The 25,857-nt window shown below is 40.5% G+C and overlaps 1 protein-coding gene across 1 annotated transcript in view; it reads right to left on the bottom strand.

Moving 5' to 3' along the window:
- Nucleotides 1-25,857, bottom strand: part of RASA3 (RAS p21 protein activator 3) — a 90,880-nt gene that overhangs the window by 45,465 nt on the left and 19,558 nt on the right. Inside the window, exons 3-4 of the mRNA XM_009997906.1 lie at nucleotides 21,296-21,390; nucleotides 8,169-8,245 (exon numbers count right to left, since the gene is read on the bottom strand). Of these exons, the coding sequence (XP_009996208.1) occupies nucleotides 8,169-8,245; nucleotides 21,296-21,390 (172 nt within the window). The remainder of the gene's footprint in view (nucleotides 1-8,168; nucleotides 8,246-21,295; nucleotides 21,391-25,857) is intronic.

Genomic DNA, 25,857 nt, shown 5'->3' with positions numbered 1-25,857 from the left:
AATACTTCTGTTTGAAGTTTGTACACATTTATTACAAAACTTGCTTGGAAGCAAGTCAACTTTAAAACTAGTTAAATCAATTGCAGACACTACTGCCTCTAAAAGCACAGCCTCCTTGCCAATTTCTGTGCTTGCTAGAAAGATACCTTGCATTTTCTTTCAAAACATTTCCCTTTTATCTTTGTATTTGAGAGAACAAAATTATTCAAGAAGGAACTAGCAAACTGGCTTGTACAGTGGGAAAGAAAAGAGTGGACAGTGAAAACTACTGATCTCAAACTGCTATTAAATTAAAAATTGATACTAAAAGACTTTTAATCTTTCCCACTTGCAAGCGTTTTCTACGTTATGGAATCACAGAATTGTCAGAGTTGGAAGGGACCTCTAGAGATTGTCTAGTCTAACTCCCCTACTTAAAGCAGGATCACCTAGAGCATATTACTCAGGGCTGCATCCAGATGGGCTTTGAATTATCTCCAGAGAAGGAGACTCCATGACTTCCCTAGGCAGCCTGTTCCAGGGGTCTGTCACCCTAACCATAAATAAGTTTTTCCTCATATTTAAGTGAAACTTCCCATGTTCCAGTTTGTGCCCATTTCCCCTCATCTTTTCACTGGCAGCTACTGAATAGAGTCTGGCTCCATCCTCCTTGCACCCACCCTTTAGATACTAAAGGGCATTAATAAGGTCTTCCCTCAGCCTTCTCATCTCCAGGCTAATGAGTCCCAGCTTTCTCAGCCTTCCCTCATTAGAGAGATGTTCTAATATCCCTTATCTTACTAATACATAATTAGCAACACAGATGAAATACTTTGGTCAACTCTTAACTGTAAATACCAGAAAATAGCACCCAAGTGAAAGCAGTACACTAGACACCTGCTGATTTTAGCACTGCAGACTCTGAAAAGAACTTGGTCATAGTATATAACCACTTGTATTCCCAGTACAATAGCGTACCCAGAAACATGAATGCGATTTCTAGCTCATCCAGATAGAGCAGAGAAAAAAGATTCTCTCTCATCATTGCCACATACACTGCCAGACTTCTTGAAATAAGTTCTTCTCGACAAATGGTTCTGTAAAGAACTGAGTTAATGGTGTTTCCTATGCATTGTGCACAGTGTCTTTGCTCTCTTTCACTTGCCAAAAAACCCAAATTCAACACCTGGGGCCCTGCACCTTCTCTTTACACTCCAGCTTCCTGTATTCCTATCATACCTTGATGTCCCCAGTTCTCTATTCTGCTCTCTAAATATCAACTTGGCAAGTGTTGTTCTTAAAGCAATACATAAGAAACTTGCAGAGAAAAGTGTGATGTGTAAGCTTTGTCCTATCCTATTGCTCCTTTGAGAAGCTTCGCCAGTATTTGTTTTGGATGGTGCCTGCCACAGAATCTCTAAGAATTCCAACAGTCATTGAGCGTGAAACAGCATATACATTTACCTTTGCACCATGCTAAATACTGTGTACTTCAAAGAGCCTTTTGAAAAGGGTCATGTTGCACAGCTAACTAGTTTTTCCTAGGGCCCTACCTCAAATGTAATTGAACTGCTCCTACTGATCACTGATCATTAAAGGTAAAATCTACAGAGGTTTGGGGTAATTTCAGCAGATCCAAGGTATTAACAACTCACAGTTCTCAAAATCCATTCATCTCTTACAAACACAGACACTACAGGAATGCTTTCTAATGCCACCAAACCACCCCTAGCATTGTGACCTCGAGCACATTTAGAAGTTAAAAATAATTTATCAAGAGGATTTATGCTTGAATAATTTGCCATTTATAATCCTAGACTATGTTTACTCTGTTTAAAACAGGAAGCACCCTCATGTTATTTAACTAGTGGCACTTACTGTTGAAACAGACTGACTTAGAAGAGTTACATTCCAGCCTTGAATTACAAATTCAGTTTTATACATATTCCAGAGTCATGTGATGTGACTCAATCTCAGAAAGGAAAGTAATTTAAACAATGTTCTGCTGGAGGTGGACTACTGCCATAGGGTCTAATCTAAGAAGTTGCTCTTGAGTAGGATTACAGATACGAAGATACTTGTTTGTGAATTGAGTAAACAAAGAATTTCATGAACAGGAGAGAAGCACTGAAGAACACAAAACCAAAAAAGGGAGAAACTGTAACTTATTTTTGCGGGAAACCTGGCAGCAGGAGATGGTATTTATAGATATGGAGAGTGAGCAACTTAAAACTGATTTAGACTGCAAAAATCAAAGTTTTGGTGGGGATGGACAAGCAAAGGGGAGAAAACTACTCAGATGAAAGACAGTACAACCTTAATGCTACCAGAGCTGGGAAGAGGAAAAAAAAAGATTAAAAAATGTACTATGCTAAAGCCTTGGGCAAATATACATATCCATTCCTTTTCTCTTCTCCTCCCTACTCCCCAAAACCCACAGTATTGCAGCACAACATGATGAAAATATCAGATACTATGCAATTTAATCTGAAGAATTTTCCCCAACCAGTTTGTTATGAAATACATACACAATTAAAAGCATGACCAAGATGCAATCCTGCAGGAAAAGGCGCAGCTTGATGCATGTTACTCTCACTAGAAAAACAAGATTGTGACACATTTTAATGGATGTATGAGTTTATTGAAAATGAAGCCTTGAAACCACTTTGTACATTCATCAGCATTCCTCACCAGCAGCAAACACAGCTTGAAATGTCTGAAACTACTATGAGGTGACCTGATTGCTGCATACATTAAACTGATCTGTTCATAGTCAGCAATACCTTCTGTGCCAACCTCCTCCCCCCCCAACCCCAGCACATGTTTCAGGCAGTAAAATAAGCTTCATTTGACCCCGAGGAAATTTCAAAGATGTCAGTATCCTGTATATGGAGTAGAAACTTCCTTAAAGCAACACATAAATAAATACATGTTCTTCAAACCTGGAAGCAGCAAACCCAAGAGGCTGGGTGGCTCAGGGACCCATCTGGAACATAGGCAAGGAGCGCTGACAGGTGTAGCATCACAGAAAGAGCACCCACTGTCACCTCTGGCCTCAGGCTACTCCCAGACTCACCAGGAGCTGCAGCCTTGCACCCAGCCAACACACCATAAAAGAGTTTGAGAACAAGCACTGGCGCCTCATGTAGTAACCAAAGAGTGTCATCAGCACACAGCCTCCATGAGGGAGCACTTCCTGGCTCATACTGGCTCCTCTGCAGAACAACACCTCTAACTTGGAAAAGGAAATGCAGTATGGCACACCACCCACAGGAGAGGAGCAAACCCTGCTTTACACCCCTGACAAGTTACCAGAGTCCACACATCACCACCACCTACTAAAGAAAACTGGAATACTCTGAAAGATTAAATAAACTGCATCAAGCTAATGAATCCCTGTGTTTTCTGCATTAAAATGTTGCTCAGAAAAAAAAATACACAGCACAGAACAGAAAAGCATTATCTAAAACTTTGGAGAGAGCCATGACAGAAAGGAAACAAAATTTGGTCTTCAGCATAAAAGGTACAACACAGTCGTATTCCCAAAATCTCTCTTTAATCCGACACTCTAGACAGTTTCTTTACCTATTCCTGGGATCTGATGAAGATAGTTATCTACAGGAAAGTAAATTTGCTCCAACATAAAAAAGAAAAGCAGGAAACAAGCTAGTTAGGAAAATAAAATTATCAGATGACTTGAAGATGATGTCTGTATGTTTTAATTTTGCACCAAAGGATTTAAATATATTCTATGATGGAAGGACTAGGTGGACTTCTGTAGTTTTTCAAGGTGTCTCCAAATACAATCACAGGTGGCAACAGCAAACCTTCATCAGACAAGATAAAATCATGTTTTCTTCTTATTCTTAGATTAGGATGCAGACTGCTGATCCACAAGCAATGGTTATCATCTCAGCCCTTCTGAGTAGACTCGATATAAGCAGCTTTGCCCTTCAGGAGCTGTGACTAGCAAAACATACAGACTGACTCTCTAAAATTTTCAAAATTGAGCATCCATTTACCTTAAACTTAGACACATTACATTGTGTAAGAGAACTTTATACATCATGTCAGACTAATTTAGGGCAATGGTTGCCAACCTGCAAGCAATGTGCTGCCCAAGCCACTTTCTAGCAAAGCTCATGGACAAAGAAATTCAAATCTATAATGGGAGCAAGCAGAGAGGAAGGTCAAATTGCATGCTCTGTACTCTGAATGGCAGAGAAGGCTGGGGAACCATTGCTGACTGCCAGAACTCCCTAGGCAGACACCTTCTGCTTTATCCACACTTGACAAATAACGCTTTCCTCCTTACCTCCCTCTTCCTCTTCAGGAGGGTTTTTAAAGCTTTTAAATGCCCACAGCTCAGACACTGTTCTCTTAATGGCCCCTGAAGTATTTATCTTAGGGAATGTCATATCTACTTATTGTTTCCTTTCCTGCTTGCTCTTGCAAACAGCCCATTTAACTTTGTTCCACGTGGTCAGAATGCATCTTGTAGACCTCTCCAGAGAGTTGCACAGCATTTAAGTTCAATTCATAAATTAATGCAAAGCTGCCACATCTTCCACAGCAGGGCTACAAACGGTTCATTTATTGAATAAAATCTCCGCATTGCTATTTATCTGTAGAATCATTAATTGCTTACTGGAAAATTGTTACAAAATATGAAAGACAGCAGCAGCTACTATACCACATACATAACGATTTAGCTGTATAGATTTACAGGGGTGGGAGAACAAAAGAAGGGCGGGGAGGGGAGAGCTCCAAAGCAGATGTTTCCAAGCTTTTTTCAACCTAAGAGACAAGACATAAAACAACACTTGAAGGAGCAGCTGGGGACACTGAATAAATACAGACATTTAAATGTGACTAATTACATACACATGCTGGAATTCTCATAGGAAGATCAGGGAGCCAGGCTCCCAGCTCACACTGACTTTCAACAGGAGTTCAGTGGCCTATTCCTTCAGGCATGCTCGAAGTCAGATGTCATCTTGCTAAATACAGAACACTGCTTCTAAATGTTGTCTCTGGTAGCTTAACCACAGCAAGCCTCCAGATTTCTACAAAGCTATCAGCAGGAGCCCCCCTGTTTATTAAATAAGAATGCAGGCATCTGCTGATCTTAGCCTGTGTTGCCCTGTGAGATGAGAGAAAGTTCTCTGGACCAGCCCAGAAGCCTTAAAAGAATCCGGGGAACCACCTTTCTGTGCTAAACACAAATGTGCTGCACAGAATCTGTTCTAATGATGGCGAGGAAAGGTTTACAAAGGGTCTAGGGCTCCTTTCTGACTACTTCGGTTACGAAGCAGGAAGGACATCTGCACCGGGAAAGTGGTGGCTCAGAAAAAAATAGGAAGAAGTACAGGCCATTGCTTTTCAGATGTAAATGGAAAATGTAAATTTGGTAAATCTGGGTACACACAATCCATTCATGACTTAGTTCAAGCACTTCAACCTGGCACGTCTGTAGAAACAGCATCCCTCCCTCATCTGTGCTGCTCATTTTCCTTCCTCTGCATTAGAGGAAAAGAATAGTGCAGTTTCTACTAGGATGCACAGGATTAAGGCCTGATGCAGCTTAAAACACATGAGGGGGGAAAAAATACAAACACAACACTGCTCAAGCAGCAGCTAGGAACTGTGTGTCAGCACAAAGAGGTGGGCACAGACAGAAGCAGCAGGAAGCATGGGAAAGTCTTGTCCACTTCTATCCATGGCCTTTGTACCTCAAAATGGTTCACAAAACTAGACAGATTTCTTGCAAATGGCAAACAACAGAAGGCCTTCACTTTACAGCCAAAGGAAGGTAAGGCCAGATGTTGGTAGCCACAGCATACAGCAGTAAACTGTGTAAAGGGCTAGGAAGGCTGTGGCTGCAAAGAGTTTGGAGGAAGACAACATGAGATCTTTTGTGAGTGAAGGAGAGGTTAGAAGCCAGAGCCTACTGAGTAAGACTTAATTTTTTCTAGAACTCAAGACCACTCACTAAGAGGCATAACAGTAGATGGTACAAATGCAGTTACATTAAGGTAAATTTTTCCCCTGCTGATACAACCATTCTCTTTTCTTTTTCTTCAACAATACCTCTCTCTTTCTCACTTGTAAGACACATTCCCATGAAAAATTGCACCAACTGAACTGCACACTCTAGACATTTTTTTATATCCCTGTTCCCTTCTCTAAGCTGCTACAGTCTACTCTGACCTACCACTCATAACAAAAAGCCATGGAAACTAACCAGAGACAGAGTGCCCAAGTCAGCTACAGAAGACAACAATAGGAAAGATAGCTTCAGCAGACAAAAGCTTATTGGGCTCTGATTTTCAAGGGTTTTTTTCTAAGAGCAAAGGACTGGATTTAAATAAAGATGAATTGCAGTTAAAACCTAAAGAATTTCCACACATTTCAGCTAATACATTGTATTTACTGAACAATACCTTGCAAATCATGGTTACAGGATGCTTCACAAGCCATTCTAGGTATTTTCTCTGCATTGTAGAAAGTGAATGAGTCTTCAAATCAAGACCATACAGGCAAGAATTTGAATAAAGATTTAAAACCTGTCTGGTCAAATGAATAAAAAGGTAGACAAACATGCTGCATGCTGCCATGTTGTTAAAGCTGTCACTGCCTTATTATTGCTTTTCAGGAAGGACTCTTTCAGACACCTACTTCTAGTATTTCAGGAGTTTCACTGAAAAATCCCTTGGGGTCTAAGTTACCAGGCCTTAGTTAAATGAAGACAAAACCTTTAAAAGAAAGCTGGCTGCAGCATAGCATATTCTCTCAGAACAAAACAAAGCAAGGCAAACACTTCTGAAGGTGTATATATACCTTAGGTGTGTATACAACCTAGCCATTCAAAAGAGACTACAGTGAGAGAAGAAGGATGTTCCAGTTCATCTATGTTTGTAGAGTCCCAGACATAACCCTTGGTTTCTCAGAATGAGTGTGATCATCATTATTCAGTCATATTCAAATGACACAACGGAAAATGACACAATGAGAGTCCTCAAGTAGTAGTTAAAGGAAGGCTGGACCCTCCAGTTGGTGCACAGCCATACTGACATACAACTTTTGTTCCGAAATAAGTACAGTTGTGTTCCAGTGGCATTGTGCCCTGGTTAATAAGCTCACTGGAGCTCAGAGCCTACACAGCAACTTGCACCACATTGTCCCTGTTATTCACTCTGCCTCTGCAGACTGTAGAGAGAAAGATTTCAAACATGTCTACTCGCAAAGCTCTGGTAGGGCCTGGCTGGCTACTGGGTATATGCACAGGCATGCAAGATCACAGACCCCAGCACATCCTCTTATCAACAGGGTGCCTAGCAGGATGGAGGTCAACCAAGTGGCTCACCTGCATTTGTTAATAGGTCCTAGATGTAAAAACTACCATGACAACTTATCAACAAAGCCTTAGCAAAGGCAGTAACAAAATGATGTAAAATACTGGTCTGAAAATAGACCAGTTCACTTGCAGGGGTTTTTTTCTATTGACACAATTGTCAAATAGCTAGAAGTGTATGATGCCAGCAGGCTGATTTTGACAGGCTTTCTGCCAAACAGAGGATACAAAGCCATTTCCTGACAGAAGTTAACCAGCTATGCCACTGGCCCTGAAGGAACCACCTGAAAGGCTTTGGTGTGGTCAGAGAGTAATGGCCTTCCCACCTCCTGCTCAGAGGAAGGCAAAAAATCTCAACTCCCATCTGACTCCTGCAGCCTCTAGACATCCATTCATCTGAGTGAGACTGGATGGCTGATTCTGAGACTGTGTTAATAACTGATGGCAGACTTGTTTGCTAAGTCAGCTCTGAAACGCCCTGTAACCACACAAGTAGCGCTAGAAATTTGTTTAGCTGGTAAGGTCCTTAATGCAAATCAGAAGGACTTAATATTTTGCTTTCATGTCTTTTAATATTTATGCAATTACTAAATTGGCTAAGTGCTTTATTAACATTTAAGACTATAAGGAAGAAAATTATGTAGATTATGTGGAGAAAAGAAGACAAAATTTAAAAACTCACACTTTATAAATTCTTAAGGATATCACTGATTAAGAACATTCAATGTGCAATCAATGTTTTGATTCCTCCAAAATTTTTTAAATTAAACACTGCACACCACTGCACACAATTTGTGTGTTTCCTGAAACTCTGCAGTTACATTTCAAATCCTACCGTGTTGCAAGCTTATGGCAGACGACTCCAGTGTCTGTTATGACTTCACTCAGTCTCAGCTCAAGGTGAACCTTCCCCTGAAACAACAAGAACACCATATGAAAAATTAGTTTCATGCATAGCCAGCCACACCACTCCAACTTAAAACTAAGTCAGTTAATGCAAGTAATTCCAGGAGGAGATGAAAGACTAAGTAATAGCTGTATAGCTAGGGTATTTCACCTGCCAAATAGTGTAGATTAGTAGTAATTTCCCTAAATTTCAGTGCATAATTCCTATCATTATCTTATCTCTGTATGTTTTACTAATTTAGGGATATGGAATATCTGCAGTCTGACACTAAAATATGGTGTTGGAGCTGTATCTTTATTTAACATTTTTAATATTAAACTAAGATCTGCAACCCAATAATTGAGAAGATACCACAGCAGTGTGTTATAAATAAAAACCTACAGCTTTTAAATATTAGAAATTAAAAATTATGAAATAAACTGTGAGACAGGTATTAGTAAAACTACATTGGGCGACTAAAAAAAAAAAAATTCAACCATATTCCTAGCATTCATAGCACCTACTATTAAACAGTCTTCAACCTTTTATGATCACATATACTCTGTTATGACTTGGGCCAAAATGTTATGCTCAAATATGCTAAGAAAATAGAGGCAATCATGAATACAAGTGGTATTCCTCTTCTTCTATTTCAAACATGAGTATCCATTCCCACTAGCAAAAACTCAGAACTAATCTTACGGTGTGTATATATAGCAAATGTAAAATACATTTTGTTATTGATGTATTCCCATCTACAAGAAGAGCTGGAAAGAGGATCTGGGGTACTACAGGTCTGTCAGTCTGACCTCAGTGCCAGGTAAGGTTGTGCAGCATATCATTTGAGTGCCATCACACAGCACGTACAGGACAAGCAGGTGCTCAGACCCAGTCAGCATGGGTTTATGAAAGGCAGGTCCTGCTTGACTAACCTGATCTCCTATGACAAGCTGACCCACTTAGAGGATGAGGGGAAGGCTGTGAATGTTGTCTACCTAGACTTTATTTAAGCCTCTGACACAGCTTCCGACAGCATTCTCCTGGAGAAACTGGCTGCTCAGGGCTTGGATGGGTACTCTTTATTGGGTAAAACACCGGCCGGATGGCTGGGCCCAGAGAACTGCGGCAAATAGAGACAGACCCAGTTGGCGGCTGGTTGCAAGTGGTGCTCCCCAGGGCTCAGTGCTGGGGCCAGAGCTGTTTAATATCTTGATCAATGATCTGGATGAGGGGTTGACCCGCAGCAAGTTTGCAGATGACACTTGGGAGGGAGTGTTGATCTGCCTGAGGGTAGAAAGGCTCTGCAGATGGACCTGAACAGGCTAGGTCAATGGGCCAAGGCCAAATGCATGAGGTTCAACAAGGCCAAGTGCTGGGTACTCCACCTGGGTCATAGCAAACCCACTCAAAATCAGTCTTGGGGAAGAGTGGCTGGAAAGTTGCCTGGCAGAAAAGGAGCTGGGAGTATTGGTCAACAGTAGGCTGAACACGAGTGTGCACAGGTGGCCAAGAAGACTCTCAGTATCCTGACTTGTATCAGAAATAGTGCGGTCAACAGGACTAGGGATGTGATCATGCCCTTGTGCTCAGCACTGGTAAGGCCACACCTTGAATATTGTGTTTAGTTTTGGGCCCTTCAAGGACATTGAGGTGGTGAAGAGAGTCCAAAGAAGGGCAACAAAGCTGGTGAAGGGTCTGAAGAACAAGCTTTATGAGAATCGTCTGAGGGAAGTGGGCTTGTTTAACCTGGAGAAAAGGAGGTGGAGAGGAGACCTGTACAACTACCTGAAAGGAGGCTGCAGTGAGGTTCAAGTCAGTCTGGTTCTCCCAAGTAACAAGTGATTGAAGAAGTGGCTCTAGTTGTGCCAGGGCAGGTTTAGATTGGACATTAGGAAAAACTTCTCGGCAGTGTTAGGTTCATGGTTGGACTGGATGATTTTAAGAGTCCTTTCCAACATAAACGATTCTATGATTCTATTCTGACATGCCAGCACTGCAAATCATCATGGCCATTACTGAGTCACCTTTATAATCACCACCCCACCATCCTTTTTACTAAATGACCCTAAAATCCACCCTGCTAGTTAGTCAGAGCTCTAACGTGGGTGTCATCTTTGACTCAGATCTACCTCAACTCACACAAAAAGTCTGTTACAACCCCTTTTCATAAGATTTTCCAGATTTGACCTTTCCCCTTTTTTGAACGTGAACTCTTGCAAGACACTTCGCTGTCTCTGAGTGGTTACAGCCATGTCCTGCTCTATGAGGATGTCTCTACTCTCTGTTACGCAGGAAAGATCAAACCCTGGCCGCAAGATGTACTAAGCTCTACATCCCCTACAGCAGATTTGTCTGGACAAAAGCAGTTCAAAGCAGAACAGCGAGTGCAGTAACAATTAAGTAGCATGAACATAGAGAAGCTCAGTTCAAGTTCATTGCCCAGTCTTACATTTAGCTTAGCAGTACAAACTCTGAAGCCTGGATACTTGTCCTGAAGAAGCCTGCAAGAGGTTCTGTTTCTCACTGCAAGAACTGTTTTCTCTTCTTCCTTATATATCCCTTTCTTGGTACCATTTTTCTGCCCCATCTTGAAGGTATGCTTTCACTTCTCAGACCTCTATCACCTACTTATCCCTTCAGTGTCCTGACTCAGTAACAGTCTTTCCTGCCCGAGGGCTGGAACACAGGCCTTATAAGTACGTGTAGCAGATGACACTGGTGTTCACCCAGAAAACAAGAAAAGACCTCTCCATGCTGCATAAAAACCCATGTTGCAGAGGCATCACAGCAGTTTGCTGGTATTTTTAACAAGGAAGGACACCAACCTGTGTGGGAGTTTAAAAATGTGAGTCCTGCCAGTTGTCTTTTGCATTATTTTAAGCAAAACAATAAAACCAAACAAGAATGCAAAACTTAAACATGTTGCATTTGGCCGTCAGGCCAAATTCTGTTTCAGCAAGACATGAATCCTCCCTCACCCTGCCAGCGCATGTAAATGTCAACATCTGTCATTTTCTTATCAACTGAAGCCTGTCCTCAATTCGTAAGAGAACAATTTCTTTGCACAAATGTGTAAAGCCACTTCTAAACCACCTTTTTTAAGACTCAGTACCACTGCAGTGCCCATCAAACCCAAGCACAATAAGGGTTAAGCATACAACCAGCTAAGAACTCCAGTTAAGCAGGATGGTTTTCTGACTTCAGTTTTTCTATGTTTTCTCTTATTCTTCACTGTTGTCTCTTCCACTGGTCACATTTTAACACGAGTTAAACCACTAGTCTCTGGAGAAAAAGTTTCTGTTATGAACCTGCAAAAACACTGATGCAATATTCACCAATATTCTGTTTATTAGCTCTACTAGAGAAATCAACACTAATACAAGTTTTGAAGAAACTAAAGAGACAGGAACAGACCTTTCAGAAAACTAAATAAAATATCCCTTTGTAGAATAATACCATGGAAGGTAACTTATTAATTGAAGTATTTCTGCTGATCTTAAACCAAGGCAAGACTGACCTCTCTCACGAAAGAAAGAATGCTTCAGTACACTTAGGTGAGCCTGAATGCAAATCTAATTACAGTGCCAATTTGCTCCATCTCACAGACTGTGATGGAAGCTCCCTATTTTAGAAATTAAGTCGCAAAAATATTTTTAAATTGGCAGTACTTCACATATTTTCCCAGCTACATTTAGTACAGAAATACAGACAGCACTGTCTCCTTTGAGCTGAGACTACTTTTTTCTTGTAGCTCTCATTTTTCTCGTGAAGACTCTGAAAATGGACAGCTGTTCACAAAATGACTCAAAGCTTCAGACAGTGAAACAGAGGTCATGGGATCATTGGGACCAGCAGCTCTACTACTATTTCAAGAACACTTCCTAAATTCTAGTTAAAAACTCAAATACAGAAATACATAAAAATAAGGCTACAGTAACATACTTGCAGGCTTATTTCACAGGAAATGTAACTCCTATGTAAACAGAATGCTTTTTCCCCATATCAACTGTTCTGTTAGGTAAAACATAAGAATTCATTTGAATAAATTTACTTCTGAGCAATTACATCAGTTTTTTTACAAAATACTGGATAATGCACTTCTCAAAGGTAAGAGAGGAAATTATGCCATGAATCAGTACCATAAAAACAATCCTTAGTGTAACCAAGAGACGAATTGCTCACCTATACTGGCTTAAACGTACCACAGGAAAAGGGAGTTGCCAATATCTTTATTTACTGACAATTTACAACAAAGTAATTATTATTTTTAGTATCAAAAGAACTACTGTGATAAGAACAAGAACCTCCAATTGCTCTAAGTGTGCATAATTACTGACAGCATTTACAAGCAGGAAAGATCAGATACTGTGGCAGAATAAAGAGTATGTTGTCCCTGTTTTACAGCTGAAACACCGTGTCTTGTTCCTGCTCAGACAGAATCCCTGTTGCAGAGCCAGGAACTGAGTCCCACATCCTAGCCATAAAGGTGTTTTTTTCCCTTCAGCACAGAGAAAAAACTCAAGAGAAGCTGGAGGTTTGACAATTTTTAAGTAGAAAGCATTAATTACTAAAGACATTTCCATGAAAAAAAATATATTTCAGGATGTTCCTAGAAGCAGCTATGCTCGTTAGCATACCCTTCACATTTGGAAGGGTAGGACTTCTTCAAGGAACTAGCTGAAGGAGTGCCAATTGAACTGCTGAACACTTCCTTTTTCATAAACTCTGGCTGATATGGATATGGGGGTTCACAGGTCGTACATCCTTCCTAATCACATCTAACACTATAAAATGGGGCCAGCCAGCTTCCATTTTTCAGTTTTTTATTAAAGAAGCCATCAGTAAATTGCATTTCTTCTAGGGAAGCAGACAGTATTCAAAAGGAAATCAGCAACGAGCAAAACTGTTAATGGACCTTACTGAGGAAAAAAAAAAATGTATTATGCCTGTTAAATGTCCTCTTTACTAAAAAATAACAGAATAAAGTTCCAGCCATAACAGTCTCATAACACTAACAGGTATCTGGGAGAACTCCAAGCATAATTATATGAAAAAACAAACTGAAAATTATCATAAGGCTTGCAAAGAGAAGAAAAATCAGAATCAAAGCCATGTTTTGTGGATACAGGAAGATCCTGTCTCCAACAACCTCATTTCTCCTTGGAAGACAGCTGTGACTTACTGTGGACTGAAACACCAGAAAACAGTTGTAAAGAAAGTTAAAGTATACCAATGCAACCTAGCTGTATCATGTTTCCAGCAGTTGCAAATTTGCAGTTTAAATTAAACACAGTATGTTGAAGGACAAAACAAAACACATGACCATACATTATACTGAGGTTATTCTTATGACAAGGTTCTGCTATTCTGATGTGAAGCACATTTAGTGGTGGGCCTTACTTAGAGGCAGCATTTGCAGAGTTACCAGGACGCTGCTAAGAGCCATTTCTGAGTACAGTTACATGCACACTTTTTGGCCTGAAATCTGACACACTGTGTGATCCAGTGACTGTCGATTCAGATGCAACATCTCACTTAACCCAAAACAGATGTGATCTGGTTTTCCAGGGCGAGAGTTCTGAAAAAACACTGACAAACACTAGGAACCTCTGTGCTCTAAAGCTCTAGAAAATGCACAAAAGACTTACAGTCTAAATTCAAAAGAGAAGAGTCAAATCTATCCAATCTCTTAAATCATCTCTTTAAGGAAGTATCAACCACATCTCCATTCTTTTTGCTACTGCAAAACAGTTTTTAGAAATTTTTCACTTTTTAGAAACACCAGAGGACAAGAACAACTCTTCACTGTTAATTTTAAACAAAAACATATAAAATATACTCTCTTCTACAGAATAACTGGTATGAAAAAACCTCCTAAAAATGCTGTCTCCTCTTAAACATGCTACATAAAAGGTTTGTGAACATCCATCATTCTGCTTCTCACCAGCCTACCCAATTTTGCTGGGGACTTTCCCCTCCAAGGTGGCAGCTTATCTTCATGGAAGTTTTCCAACCATCTATTCCACATAGGGACCCTTTTCCCAGGCCAGCTGTCTACATCTGCTGCTCTATCAGATGTTCTTTCCTTTAGCAGAGGGCAGCATGTGGCTGGGAAAGGTCTAAGGATCACGCTCCAGATCACAGCCTGCCTGCTGTGCTCCAGTGCGGCACAGAATCTGGAACTAAATCCAGTCTATCGCTGAGGAAAGTGCAGCAGCTCTAATGAACACTGATTCATAAATGCTAGGCAAAGCAAAACCCATGCCTGCTTGAATTACTCAGTAACTGACAAACATCTTCAAAAGGCACAATGTCAGCTTTGCTGTTTCTCTAAAGGGACAATACCTCCATATGGCCAAAACACTTTAATGCAATACAATATGTAGAAACTGTAAATGAAAGCTACCTGACTTTCACTTCCTCAGACAAACTGTGTTCTGCAAAAACTGAATCCAGGTATGTTGTTTTGAAATAATGTAAATTTATTATTCAGCAGTAGGTGCTCCTCCCCACATGCCACATTACCAACTAGCTTCTTAGAAGTAACAGACCAAAACTGGATAGAGTGTCTTACCCTTTTGCACTGCCAAGTCTGAATATACCACTCTTACATTCACATAGGGAGGAAGATGTCTTGCCACAAAGCAGGATCTGGTCAATAACTGGTCTTATTGTTTATCACAAACATTATTTACCATTACCAATGCAGAACTCAGTTCTCTGAAATAATTTTGTTAGCAGGCATGTGGCCTTAAGAATCTTCCCACTCTATCAAAACAGAGATTTCACCTCTTTTCAAAACAACTAGAAGAGAGAGACCTAAAAGCCACTGTTGATAAAATAGAGGGCAACACCCATTTATTTCCTGTGTGTGGTTGAAAGCTGATACTAAACCTGGAAACAGCTTCTTCTTTTTACAATTTGCATATGGCTGGTTACAGTAGGTTATACAAAGTGTGCCAGTAACTCATATTTACACTAGAAGCATTTAAATACCTACACTAGGACAGTTCATGTCAGTGTTGGACAGTGGGCAAGCAATCCCCTCAGTTGTTCATGGAGTGAAATGGCCCTATACAGTTACTCCTAAAGACAATTTGCTCAACTTAGTTTATCTTCAAACCGTATTCTTAGGAAAAGTAACAATTAGTATCAGAGTCATTTCACTTTAACATATATACAGAGCCATTTCATTTCTACATATACAAAAAGCATTGATTAAAACAGAACAGAACCCAGACAGATACAGGAGAGATTGTGGCAGCTTCCACATTATTATGCAGGTAAGGGAAAAGAAAGGAAGAGAGTAACATATATCCAGCTTCCTCTACAGATCGTGGATAGACTTCTCTAGCTGTCACACAGCACTGAAAGGAGAAGAGATAATTCAAAAGTTTGTGGTGAAAATCTAGCTCTGCTGAAGTCATGGCAAAACTCCCATCCAGATAAGGCCAGGATTTCATTCATGAAGCCTGAAGTCTGGGATACAGATTCTGTATTCAACGGGAAGGCTCCGACAAAGGAGAGGTTTCCTGAGCAGCACAGAGTGCTCTGGATATATTCTTCTAGCTATCATGCAAGAAGCATTTCAGAGCCAGCAGTCATTTCCAGCATGACAAAAAGATTGTAGGTGTACTCTCTCAATATACCTGTAAGTAATGTTTTCCACTTTGTCCACCACCTGACACTCATATCAGTCCATGCTCAAGAACAGGCACATTTAATCAACAATAATCAAAGGCCTGTTAGGGAAAATGCTAATAAGTTGAAAGGAGTAGGAAGGGCTTTTGGTGTCTGAAGAAAGTATTTTTTAAAATTGGTAAATCTTTTGCATAAGGTTTGAGTACAGAAGGTTAAAATGTGAGATTATTTGCTTCCCCAGTGTTGGTTATCTGCCCCACCCTTTTTTTTTTTTTAAGTTGATAGCCAAATTGATATGTTTCAGACACATCAAAGTTCTTATGAAGAGGAAGGAGAAATGAGCAATTTTCAATTTATGTCAGATTTTTTTATCCCCAACAATGAGCTTTACATAAGACCTTGAGCATGACTGGCTTTGAAAAAGCACTCTGTCATTTAATATTGAGAACTCAGCTGTAAGAGAACATGACCGTTTCACATTTGTCAGCGCTGCAGAGGAAGTAACCCAAAGTGCACGTGAAAAGGGGAACTTCTAAAGCAAGAGCCTGCACAGGAAAACATGTCAGAATGATCTAACTCTCCTTGCATTTCTCCCCTGCTTTGTCATATACAGACTACGTGGTTTAGAGTATGCTGGTGTATTTTGATATTAATCAAAATGTCTTTGGATCTTTAACTGCTTCACTGATTACATGCGCACAAAAGGTATTTGGTCTGGAAAGCTCAAACTTCACAAAGTGGACTTGAACGATGCAGGGCTGAGGTTATTGTGAAAGAAACTGAAGGGCAAAAGTACTTAAAAACAGGAAAGGCCTTTTAAAGATGGCATGAGCACTAGGGCTAGCTGAGAACACGTGGACCACTGAGAGCATCTGTCATCTACAGCCCCAGGCAAATATCTGAATCATTTACTGTTGCGTAAACTTCAGCATGTGAAGCAGAGGCAAACATCTGTGGATGAAGAGAGATGTATGCACAATAGCACGGCAATTTTTGCTTCCAGTCCTCAAAAGGCATGTGAATGAGAATATAGCAGGTCCTGAAAGACAAATGACTAGTAGAAAAATAGAGATGCATCCTGAGAAAAGCAAGCAACATCATGATCTTACTGACTTCAAACAGCTAAGAAAGTTGTGTCTTCTGCTGCTAGTCCCTCCCCCCTCACCAGCTGAGGCTGCCTAATTGTTCTTAGGCTATTTCAGTGCAAAAGTTAAACCACTTTCAGTACTGTTCAGTAGCTGTTTTACTTCCCACTAAAATGTTTGGGGCACTTGTACTTGTCAGAAACTTTAGCTCTGGACATAGTAACATCCCACTGAGGACTACGCAGGTTCCATCAGAAGATGGGAACTTAAAAATCCTTCAACTAAGCCTGCAAAAACCCACTTGGTTACAGCTTCATACTTCTAGAACAAGTTTTCCAGTCTGAAAAGTTAATCCATCATTATGCATTTAACAGCTGCTGTCAATCACCAAATGGTTTTGGTTGGGAGAGACCTTAAAGATCATCTAGTTCTAACTCCCCTGCATGGGCAGGGACATCTCCCATTAGACCAGGTTGCTCAAAGCCCCATCCAACCTGGCCTTGAACACTTCCAGGGATGGGGCAGCCACAGCTTCTCCAGGCAACCTGTGCCAGTGCTTCACCATCCTCACAGTAAAGAATTTCTTCCTAATACCTAATCTAAATCTACCCACTTTTAGTTTAAAATAGGTCCCCCTGGTCTTATTACTACACATCCTTGTTTCATTCCGTACTCTGTATAATAAACTTCCTGATGGCATTTAACATATTTTAGTATATTTTAAAGGGAAATTTTCAGAAATCATGTTGTTTCATATTTGTATGCTGAACACAAGTACCATTTTGCCAAAGTTAAATAATTTGCTCTCCACGAAGAAGCTGAAACTCCAGCCACTTATATCACAACAGTTTCATCACCCATGCTATATCGAAACAGCACTCTGGGTATACAGTGGCAAGACTATATTATTTTCAAACTAATGAGAGCAAAACCAGCCACTAAAATATAGGAGCATTGATTTACCAATGGAACAAAAGCCTGTCAACCTCAAGGAGAAGTCCATTGCTGAAGAACACAGCACTGTGTTCTGATGGCTACCGTTACCCACTCACGCAGATAAAGGGAAAGTCAGGTGATTATCTCAACTAACTAATTTGCTAGACCTAATGATGAAACAAAGCCACGAAGGGCACGTGGGTGGTTAATGCCCCATCTGTATCTGTAGGCTGAGCAGCTGTGCAGCACCTGTATGGCTTTGTGGGGGATTGTGCACCACACCAACCAGCATCACTGGTGGCGAGATTAAAGGCCTCTAGTAGCTCTTTGCCTAGATGGACAATGCCCTCATTGTTTCTTCAAGATAAGCAATCATGAAGGACTCTGGTACATCTTCCTGTCAAGCAATAAATGAATATGGTATTTAAAGCACCTGACTCCTGACAATACAAAGCATCTTTATAAGACAGTAAGAATTAGCAACATTGGAAAACCATAAAACTGAATGCAAAGCCTCAAGCTAAACACCTGGACAACTATGTCTGATTGAGTCATACGACATTACCACTTACATCTTGATTTTTTTTAAAAATAAATAGGCTTATTTTGTACATCAGAGCACTAAAAGAGTTGTAGCTTCTTAATAAAATTGAGAAAACAGCAAAAAATATTAAGAAATCCACTCAAATTCCATTAATGCTAGAATTCTATTTGTCTGTTGTATTATTTTGCACTTGCAAAAAACCAGAGGAATCTCCTCTACCAAATACTACTCCCTCCCTATGTATGATGACAGAAACCAGTATTGCCATTTCAAAATTTGTACCATTTCTGGTATTCACACAATTGAGGTCCAAATCATGTCAAGAACAAAATTCTAAATTCTACTCATTAAACTTCAGACAGGCAGCTCAAAATACTGGTTCTTACATTAGAAATGTTATTATCCGTAATTTTAAATCAGCCCTTCTGTTCTGACAAATTAGGTCAAATTATGTCCAGAACTGGGCATCCAAGAAACACGGCACCCAAGATCATTAATATTTCAATAATTCATTGATTTTTAGCTGGTTTTCAGTTTAACTTTGTTCATTGGTCTGCTTAAAACCTGGATATTTTCAGCTCATTTTCTTTCATATCACAGTGTAATGTAATAAAAAGGATTAGAAACCTGGTCTCTTTGACTTGTATTGTTTTCTTTTTTTTAAATTCCTCACTCTGACTTGTATGACCTCAAGAAAGTCACATTCTTTCTGACACTTATTCTCACTGTATTCAAATGGTGGGAATGACAGTAGCTTACCTAAATATGGTGCTGTGATGCATAACTAAATAGCCATGAAGTGCTCTACAACATGGAAAATAGTGTTAAGGCCACTGACTGACAAAAGTAGTAAGATGCAGGAGTTCCCTGGCACACAGCTCAGTGTTTAATCCACTACATTATACGGCTGAAGGAGATGACTGGTAGAATGATAAAACTGACAGCTAGCACAGTAAAATTGCTTTTTGGCTACTAGTGTTTGTATGATTCACTGGAAATGTTAACTACTTGAAGTTTCTTAAATTAATTTCCTTAAAATTGGAGAAAAACTAAGTAACATTATGTAAATTCGTACCATTAACACAAATATTTATTTCTCTTATAAATGTAAAATTTAGAAAAAGATAAAACTGAAATACCACCAAAGGAAGAAAATACAAACACAAAACTACTCCTTCATTTGGCTATCTTCACTTGCACATGAATTTATACAAAATATTTACGAATCTGCTCCCGACATTAGGGAAAACAAAGCCCTCTTGCAGACTCCTTAACATACAGATTGCAGAACATCTAAACAGTAAATGGATAAAATCACCAGAGTGCTGTTCATGTTCACAGCAGTTGCCATAAGTGCTTTTCATGGAGCCCAGAAGCAGCTTTTAACAGTTGGGCTCTTGTAAAGATACAAACACTGGAAGTGATAAACTGTACAAATAATTACAAACAGCATTTGCTTTCCAGCAAATATTGTGCTACTCATCTCTGCCTAAGCCAGAGCTGCCTGCAAGCCTTTCTGTTATGAGTTCATAGCTTGCATCACCAGTGCTGTTCGGGAAAGCACCCTGGTCTAAAAAGCTTCCACAAGCTCACTCTGTGTAACAAAATAAACAATGTAGAAGCATATCCAAATATTGGCCTTCTTCAACAGATAAATTACAAAGGGAAAGTTTTCATATCCTACAGGAAATAAACTCTAAATCTATTGTCTTAAAGTCACTGTCATAAGAGGCTTTGGGGTAAAAGAAGAAAGGGAGACTGTGGCTAAAAGAATAGGCCTCAAGTTAAAAGGCTTTTAACAGTCTTTCCCTCCATCACCATTGATATTAAAGAGGACCAGTATTTTACACTAGAATGTTACACATTGAACAGGCTGTCAGGACACTCTCTTTGCATCACGTGCACAACAGTAAATTATTTATCTCTCAAAACAACAGAAAACATAACCTTGAATATATTTTCACATACGCTTCACTACACATAACCACACTACATGCTTGAACTTTAAGTGTCATTTTCTGACCAGGTATGTGCAGACCTGCATTCAGACTGAAAAGCCAAAACATCATGTCTAACCCTACCAAACAGTGATATCTACACAGCATTTCCTCTTCCACTTATTGGAGACTGTTGCACAGGTCAGACATTCATGTCTGTGGCCTCCTAAAAAAATACTGTGGTTCAAATATGACCTGCAATATATAGTTGGGGGGGGGAAGGGGGAGAGAAAAAAGAAAACAACAACAAAAAAACCCTTGAGATCCTGCTACATTATTTTTATTTCTTGCTTTCTTATAATGACTGTTTCTGTAGGACCTAACATTGTAATAGAAAATAGAATGAGGGGAAGTACAAATTAAAAAAGGACCTTCACTGTGCACCAGTACTGCAAAGTACCAAATCCTAAAAAAGCTGAAGCAACAAAATTACCAGCGGGGCCTAGAAATCTGTCAAGGAGTGGTGTTTTTCCATGAGATTTACTTGTTGCCATTCCTGGGACAACCTTCCTACAGAATTATTTAAAACAGTACCTGCAGATACTGTTTTCAAGCTGGCTCCACTCTCTGAGGAATTGACAGTAATTTTTAGGGCTTTGAAGTTACTTGATAATTGAGATAACCACACCCCTACTTATATCAGTGACCCTGACAGCTCACAGTTTTTATTATTTCTCTGGCAAGAATCCTGGTCCCAATGACTTACCCACACTTGTAATTTATCGTGCAAGTTGCAATATAACTGAAACCTAAGTCATACCAATAAGTAATGCTTCCTTTCTGTAGGAAAGCAACACATCTGTCCTAGAGCCATAGAACCCATAAAGCTGCCATTGCCCTGTTACAAATACTTCTTTGCCAAGATACTCTCACCTGTACTTCTGAATCAGCATCAACATGCTGGAGTTGAAACCAGGTGTCTCTGTTGTGATACTTCTGTAGATCTTCTTTCTGTATAGCTACCTTTCCTGGAAATAAAACAAACCAGATGCACATTTTAAGACTTATTATATAGCTCCCCCATAGTACATTTCCATAAAAAACAAGTTTTTAAACAATTATTTAAGGACTATCCTATTCAAGGAAGGTTTCAGAGCAAAAGATTTCTTCAGGGCATGTTCCTTTACACAACACATAATTTTTCTTCAGGGCATGTTCCTTTACACAACACACAATTTTTTACACAATTTCTGATGAGCAGCTTTTTCCACTTCATATTGTGAAAGACTTTAAAATTCCTAACAACATACTCACCTAACCAACTGAAGCACTGAGCTCTGTGGATAAGCTTGAAAGTATACTTATAGTAAAAATACCATTATTACTTCTTTGACATGTCAATCAAACTTGTGGGAGGAAAAGCTTGAAAATAGTTAGAGAGATTTTTGAGGCAGACATCTATAACGATCCCAAAATAAATGTCCATGCCTAGTGTTATTGCTAAAAATATTTTAAGATGAGGCTTTTAACTATAATTTTTGTAGGAGAAAGGAAGCAACTAGAGATGTCAAGTCAGAGCAGATTCACAGATCTGCATTCTGAGGCCCTGCTGACTCACCTCTCTCACTCAAATCTTGCAGATTATGCATTCTGCAACCCAGAGCCACCCAAAGTACTACCCCTGACTGCAGAGAGAGAAAAAACCCCACAGCAGTTTTTCCCCTCACCTTTTTAACCTTCTCTTACTCATCCCAAATTAGTTGCTTTGGTTGTTATAGCAACAGCAGCCAGTTCCACGCTGCAAACTAATGTACATGCACGCTAAGGGGTAATAGAAAGCTGAAACTCTTCTCTTTCCCAGTCGCTCTCAGACATTATGTAAAAGCACGCTCGGAGGAGCAAATAACTTTTTCCAAGTGTATGTCTTTGTATACACACAGCAGAGCAGGGCATGCCCAAGGGCACGTGATCCCCAAAGCTGCTTTGGGCTGGGCGGTTCCCCAGGCGCTCAGCAAAGCAGCACGTTCAAAACCAAGGAATCCAGGACAGTCAGATTAACTCCAGGAGGCTTGAGAAAGCTGTTTTTTGGCAATGTGGTTTGGTAGCAGACCTTCTCTGCTAGACTGAGTTGCTTGCATACAGTTTGCAACCACTGCTTTGCGATGGAAACACAGACTTTCTTTAATCAAATCCTGCTAGATAAAATACACCGATGGACACAGCGTTAGTGGGAAGGAGATTTCCAAGGCTTGCCAAACCCATGCATTTTGGCTAAAGGTCAGTAATACATTACCACAACAGATGTTAACAGAACACATTTACAAAAAAAAAAAAAATCACAACCCAATACATGCAACCCAAGACTACAAAAATGGTAAACACAAATCATTCTCCCTTTTGAAATCTAAAAGCTTAACTAAAGTTCCAGCAGTAAGTTATTACCCCAGTGCTTCCTCAATTTTTTACTTTCTCCTCTAGCTGTTGTTGGATGGCTCCACCCAGCCCTTCTGTTTGCTGGGCTGCTCAGTGTACCCTGCTGCAGCTGCTGCTGCTGCATTCTTCTGTCACGTTTGGGTTGCTTCTGGTGACACTTTCCAGACTTCCAGTTTCTAAGCTTCTCTGCCAGCCTTCTACAGCTGCCCTCTGTAGTATCTGCCAGGGTTTCTGCTCCAGCTTCCACAGAGCTGCTGACCCCGTACTCCCAAGTCTTGCTTATTTTGCCCTCAGTGCTCTCGTCCCTCTGCTTGTCCTCTAGAGGTTACCAGATCCATCTCCTGGCAAACATTAAGCTATAGATTAATGAGGCAGATTCATTACCAGCCTCGACTGGATATGAAGAGCAAGCAACTTGAAATTTCTTAGAAAAGCAAAAATTAAATCACACAAACATACAAAGTAATATGGCAGAAAGGGACATCAGAACCATGCTGAACAGAGGACACCAAGTCACACTGCTTAGAATCTCTGTAACGATGGCTGTGTATTTTCAAAGCTTCTACTTTTATTCCCCAACCACAGCAGTTTGTGGGCAGCTTAGTTTCTCTAAAACATTCTGTGAGAGGAATACATTTAAACATGCGACTTTCCAATAATTGCTTTGGACCTTATTTGAAACTGTTTACTTCCACTGCTTGCTGTCCTCACGGTACCCTTTAATCTCCTGCAGAAATCCTCCGCCCGACTGCACCCGTAACATGCGCTTTCCAAACAGCGTCACCCATGTCTTTCAATCAGTCTCATTCACAGTCAGCACCCATGCAGGGAATGTCCTTGTGGAACAATCTAGGATGATTTCACCAACATCTGTACCTGTATATAGCACAAGTGGTGTTATCACTGTCCCCTCTTTCAGCAGGGAGCCCGAACTGCTCTCTGCATCAAAGACAGCAAGGTAACTCAAGTGGGTCTGAGGGCACCGTCAGTCCGTAACTGCAGCACGTGTTTGGAGGCAATGGCACATGCCTCCAGCTCCAGGAGGGTTAACATGGTGGTACAACTGTTTTGATGAGGAAACTGAACAGCACTGTTTGCTCTGCACACAAGCAAGTCTTATTAATGAGTGAAACTTATTGACTTGGCTGGCTGGAATCCAGGGCTTTTCACTGTATACTAAATGATCCATAAAGGAGAAAAAAATCTATTAGTAAAAAAAATGGGGGGGGGGAAGAGCTTGATGAAAAAAAAAAAGCCTACACCTTGGGTAGTCTAAACATCTACAAAGGTGTATTACTGATAAGCAGTTCAAACAATCTGCCCTGTTAAACAATTATTTGTGTATAGTAGCAACCTGCACAATTTCTAACTCTTTGCCTGTACTGGCCACGTCCATATGCTCCCCCAGCCCTTACTCCTCCTCACCACCAGGCCCACGTAAGCCGCAGTGCAGGTGCTGAGCACGGTCAGGTCCTCCTCTATACAGTCATTGCTCTGCCACCACCTGACCTACATCTGACTTGGCTCAAACAACCTCTAGCCTCACCAGAACTAGGTTAAATCTAGTTAACTCAATAATCACAAGCTCTTGGCGCTGTCACTTGACCCTATCTACAAGGGCCTACAATTCTCCTTGAAGAGAAACCTGACATAAGAGGTTTACCACTCCTCTTTGTGGTTCTTCAGCACGCTCCCAAACTCAAGCCCATTGTGTCCTGCTCTTTCTCAAGACTTGGGTGGCTGCCAGGCAGCAGCAAAAGACTCAAAAACTTGCACCTGAGGCAACCAGCCACTCCTGCTGGTTTCCTCAGAGCTGCCCCAGGCTGCAGAGAGTCTGGGTCTGTTTAAGCTTTTTGACACTGTATGGGAAGAGGCAGAAAACAGCAGACCACAAGGAATGGTAGAAGGCATCATTCCAAAACACAGTTGAAGTTAGTTTTAAAAGTTGGATTCTCAGCAATAAAACAGCAAAAAGGTAAAAGCATTTTCATCTAAAAAAAAATTTCTTTCTCAAGCCTGATATGCCCCAGGACTTCAGGCTGGGGAAACACCACACACTCCTGCACATTTTTCACCCATACGGCAGCAATTTTCCTATGTGCCCCCAAGTTTAGACTGAACAGATCTTCACGGACACATTAAAATCCTCAGGCCCTGTGTTCAAAACAAAGATGCCCCTTGCCACACATGACCCAATCCTGCTGCAAATCTCTCTTTAGGGGAAAAACAACCTACCAACAACCTATGATTCCAAATATGTAGCTAGCTCATGGATGAATGAAGTTACTACCTTGGGCCTGGATGGTCCTAAGGGTGCAAATTCCACTTTATGATACATGGTGCAAATTGATTTAAGAGCCTCCTAATTACCTTACCCATACACCCCTGTCCTTGTGACAGGCTATACTGAAACTGCTAAGGAAACCAATCCAAACTAAAACACTCTGAACAATGAAAACAAACATTCTGGGGGAGGAGGAGGAAGGGAGGAAGAAATAAGTTTCAGGGGTCATGTGTGGGTGTTGTTGGCATTTTTAACACAGAGATCATTTCAACTGACCTGTTTCATGGCTTCCTCACTCAAGAGTCACATTAACACAGCTAGAGGGAAGATCACAGCAGAAGTTCAATAATTTAGGCCCAGAGGCAGAAAGATGAAACAGAGATGGGCAGGGATTTCTGACCTCACTGCTCAGCAAAGTGCTTGGGGAAGCACAGCACCCTCAGTGCCCATCCCTCACTGGAGTTTCAAAAGCTCTTCCCAGGCAAGTCAATGCAGCCCAATAGCTTATTCCTGGACATGCCTGGGCTTGTTAACTCCGGGTCTAACATTTCCATACAAAGACTAAGAGAGTTGGTAATTTGGCTCAGGCATTCTCCATCCAGTCACAACTACCTTCTTTCTGGATTACCTGTTAGTGACAAAAGGATTAGGCACTAGTTTGAGGACACCATGTCACATTTTAATACTCATTTGCCAGTTTGCAGAGTGTTTGCCTCACAGCTGAGATATGTGAATATTTATGTCAGATGCAGATTCTTTTAAGTTCTGTTTCTTTCCC

Source organism: Chaetura pelagica, unplaced genomic scaffold (genome assembly GCF_000747805.2).
Source record: "Chaetura pelagica isolate M959 unplaced genomic scaffold, ChaPel_1.0 scaffold123, whole genome shotgun sequence".
NCBI classification, from domain to species: Eukaryota; Metazoa; Chordata; class Aves; order Apodiformes; family Apodidae; genus Chaetura; species Chaetura pelagica.
This window is presented reverse-complemented; position numbering and strand designations above follow the sequence as displayed.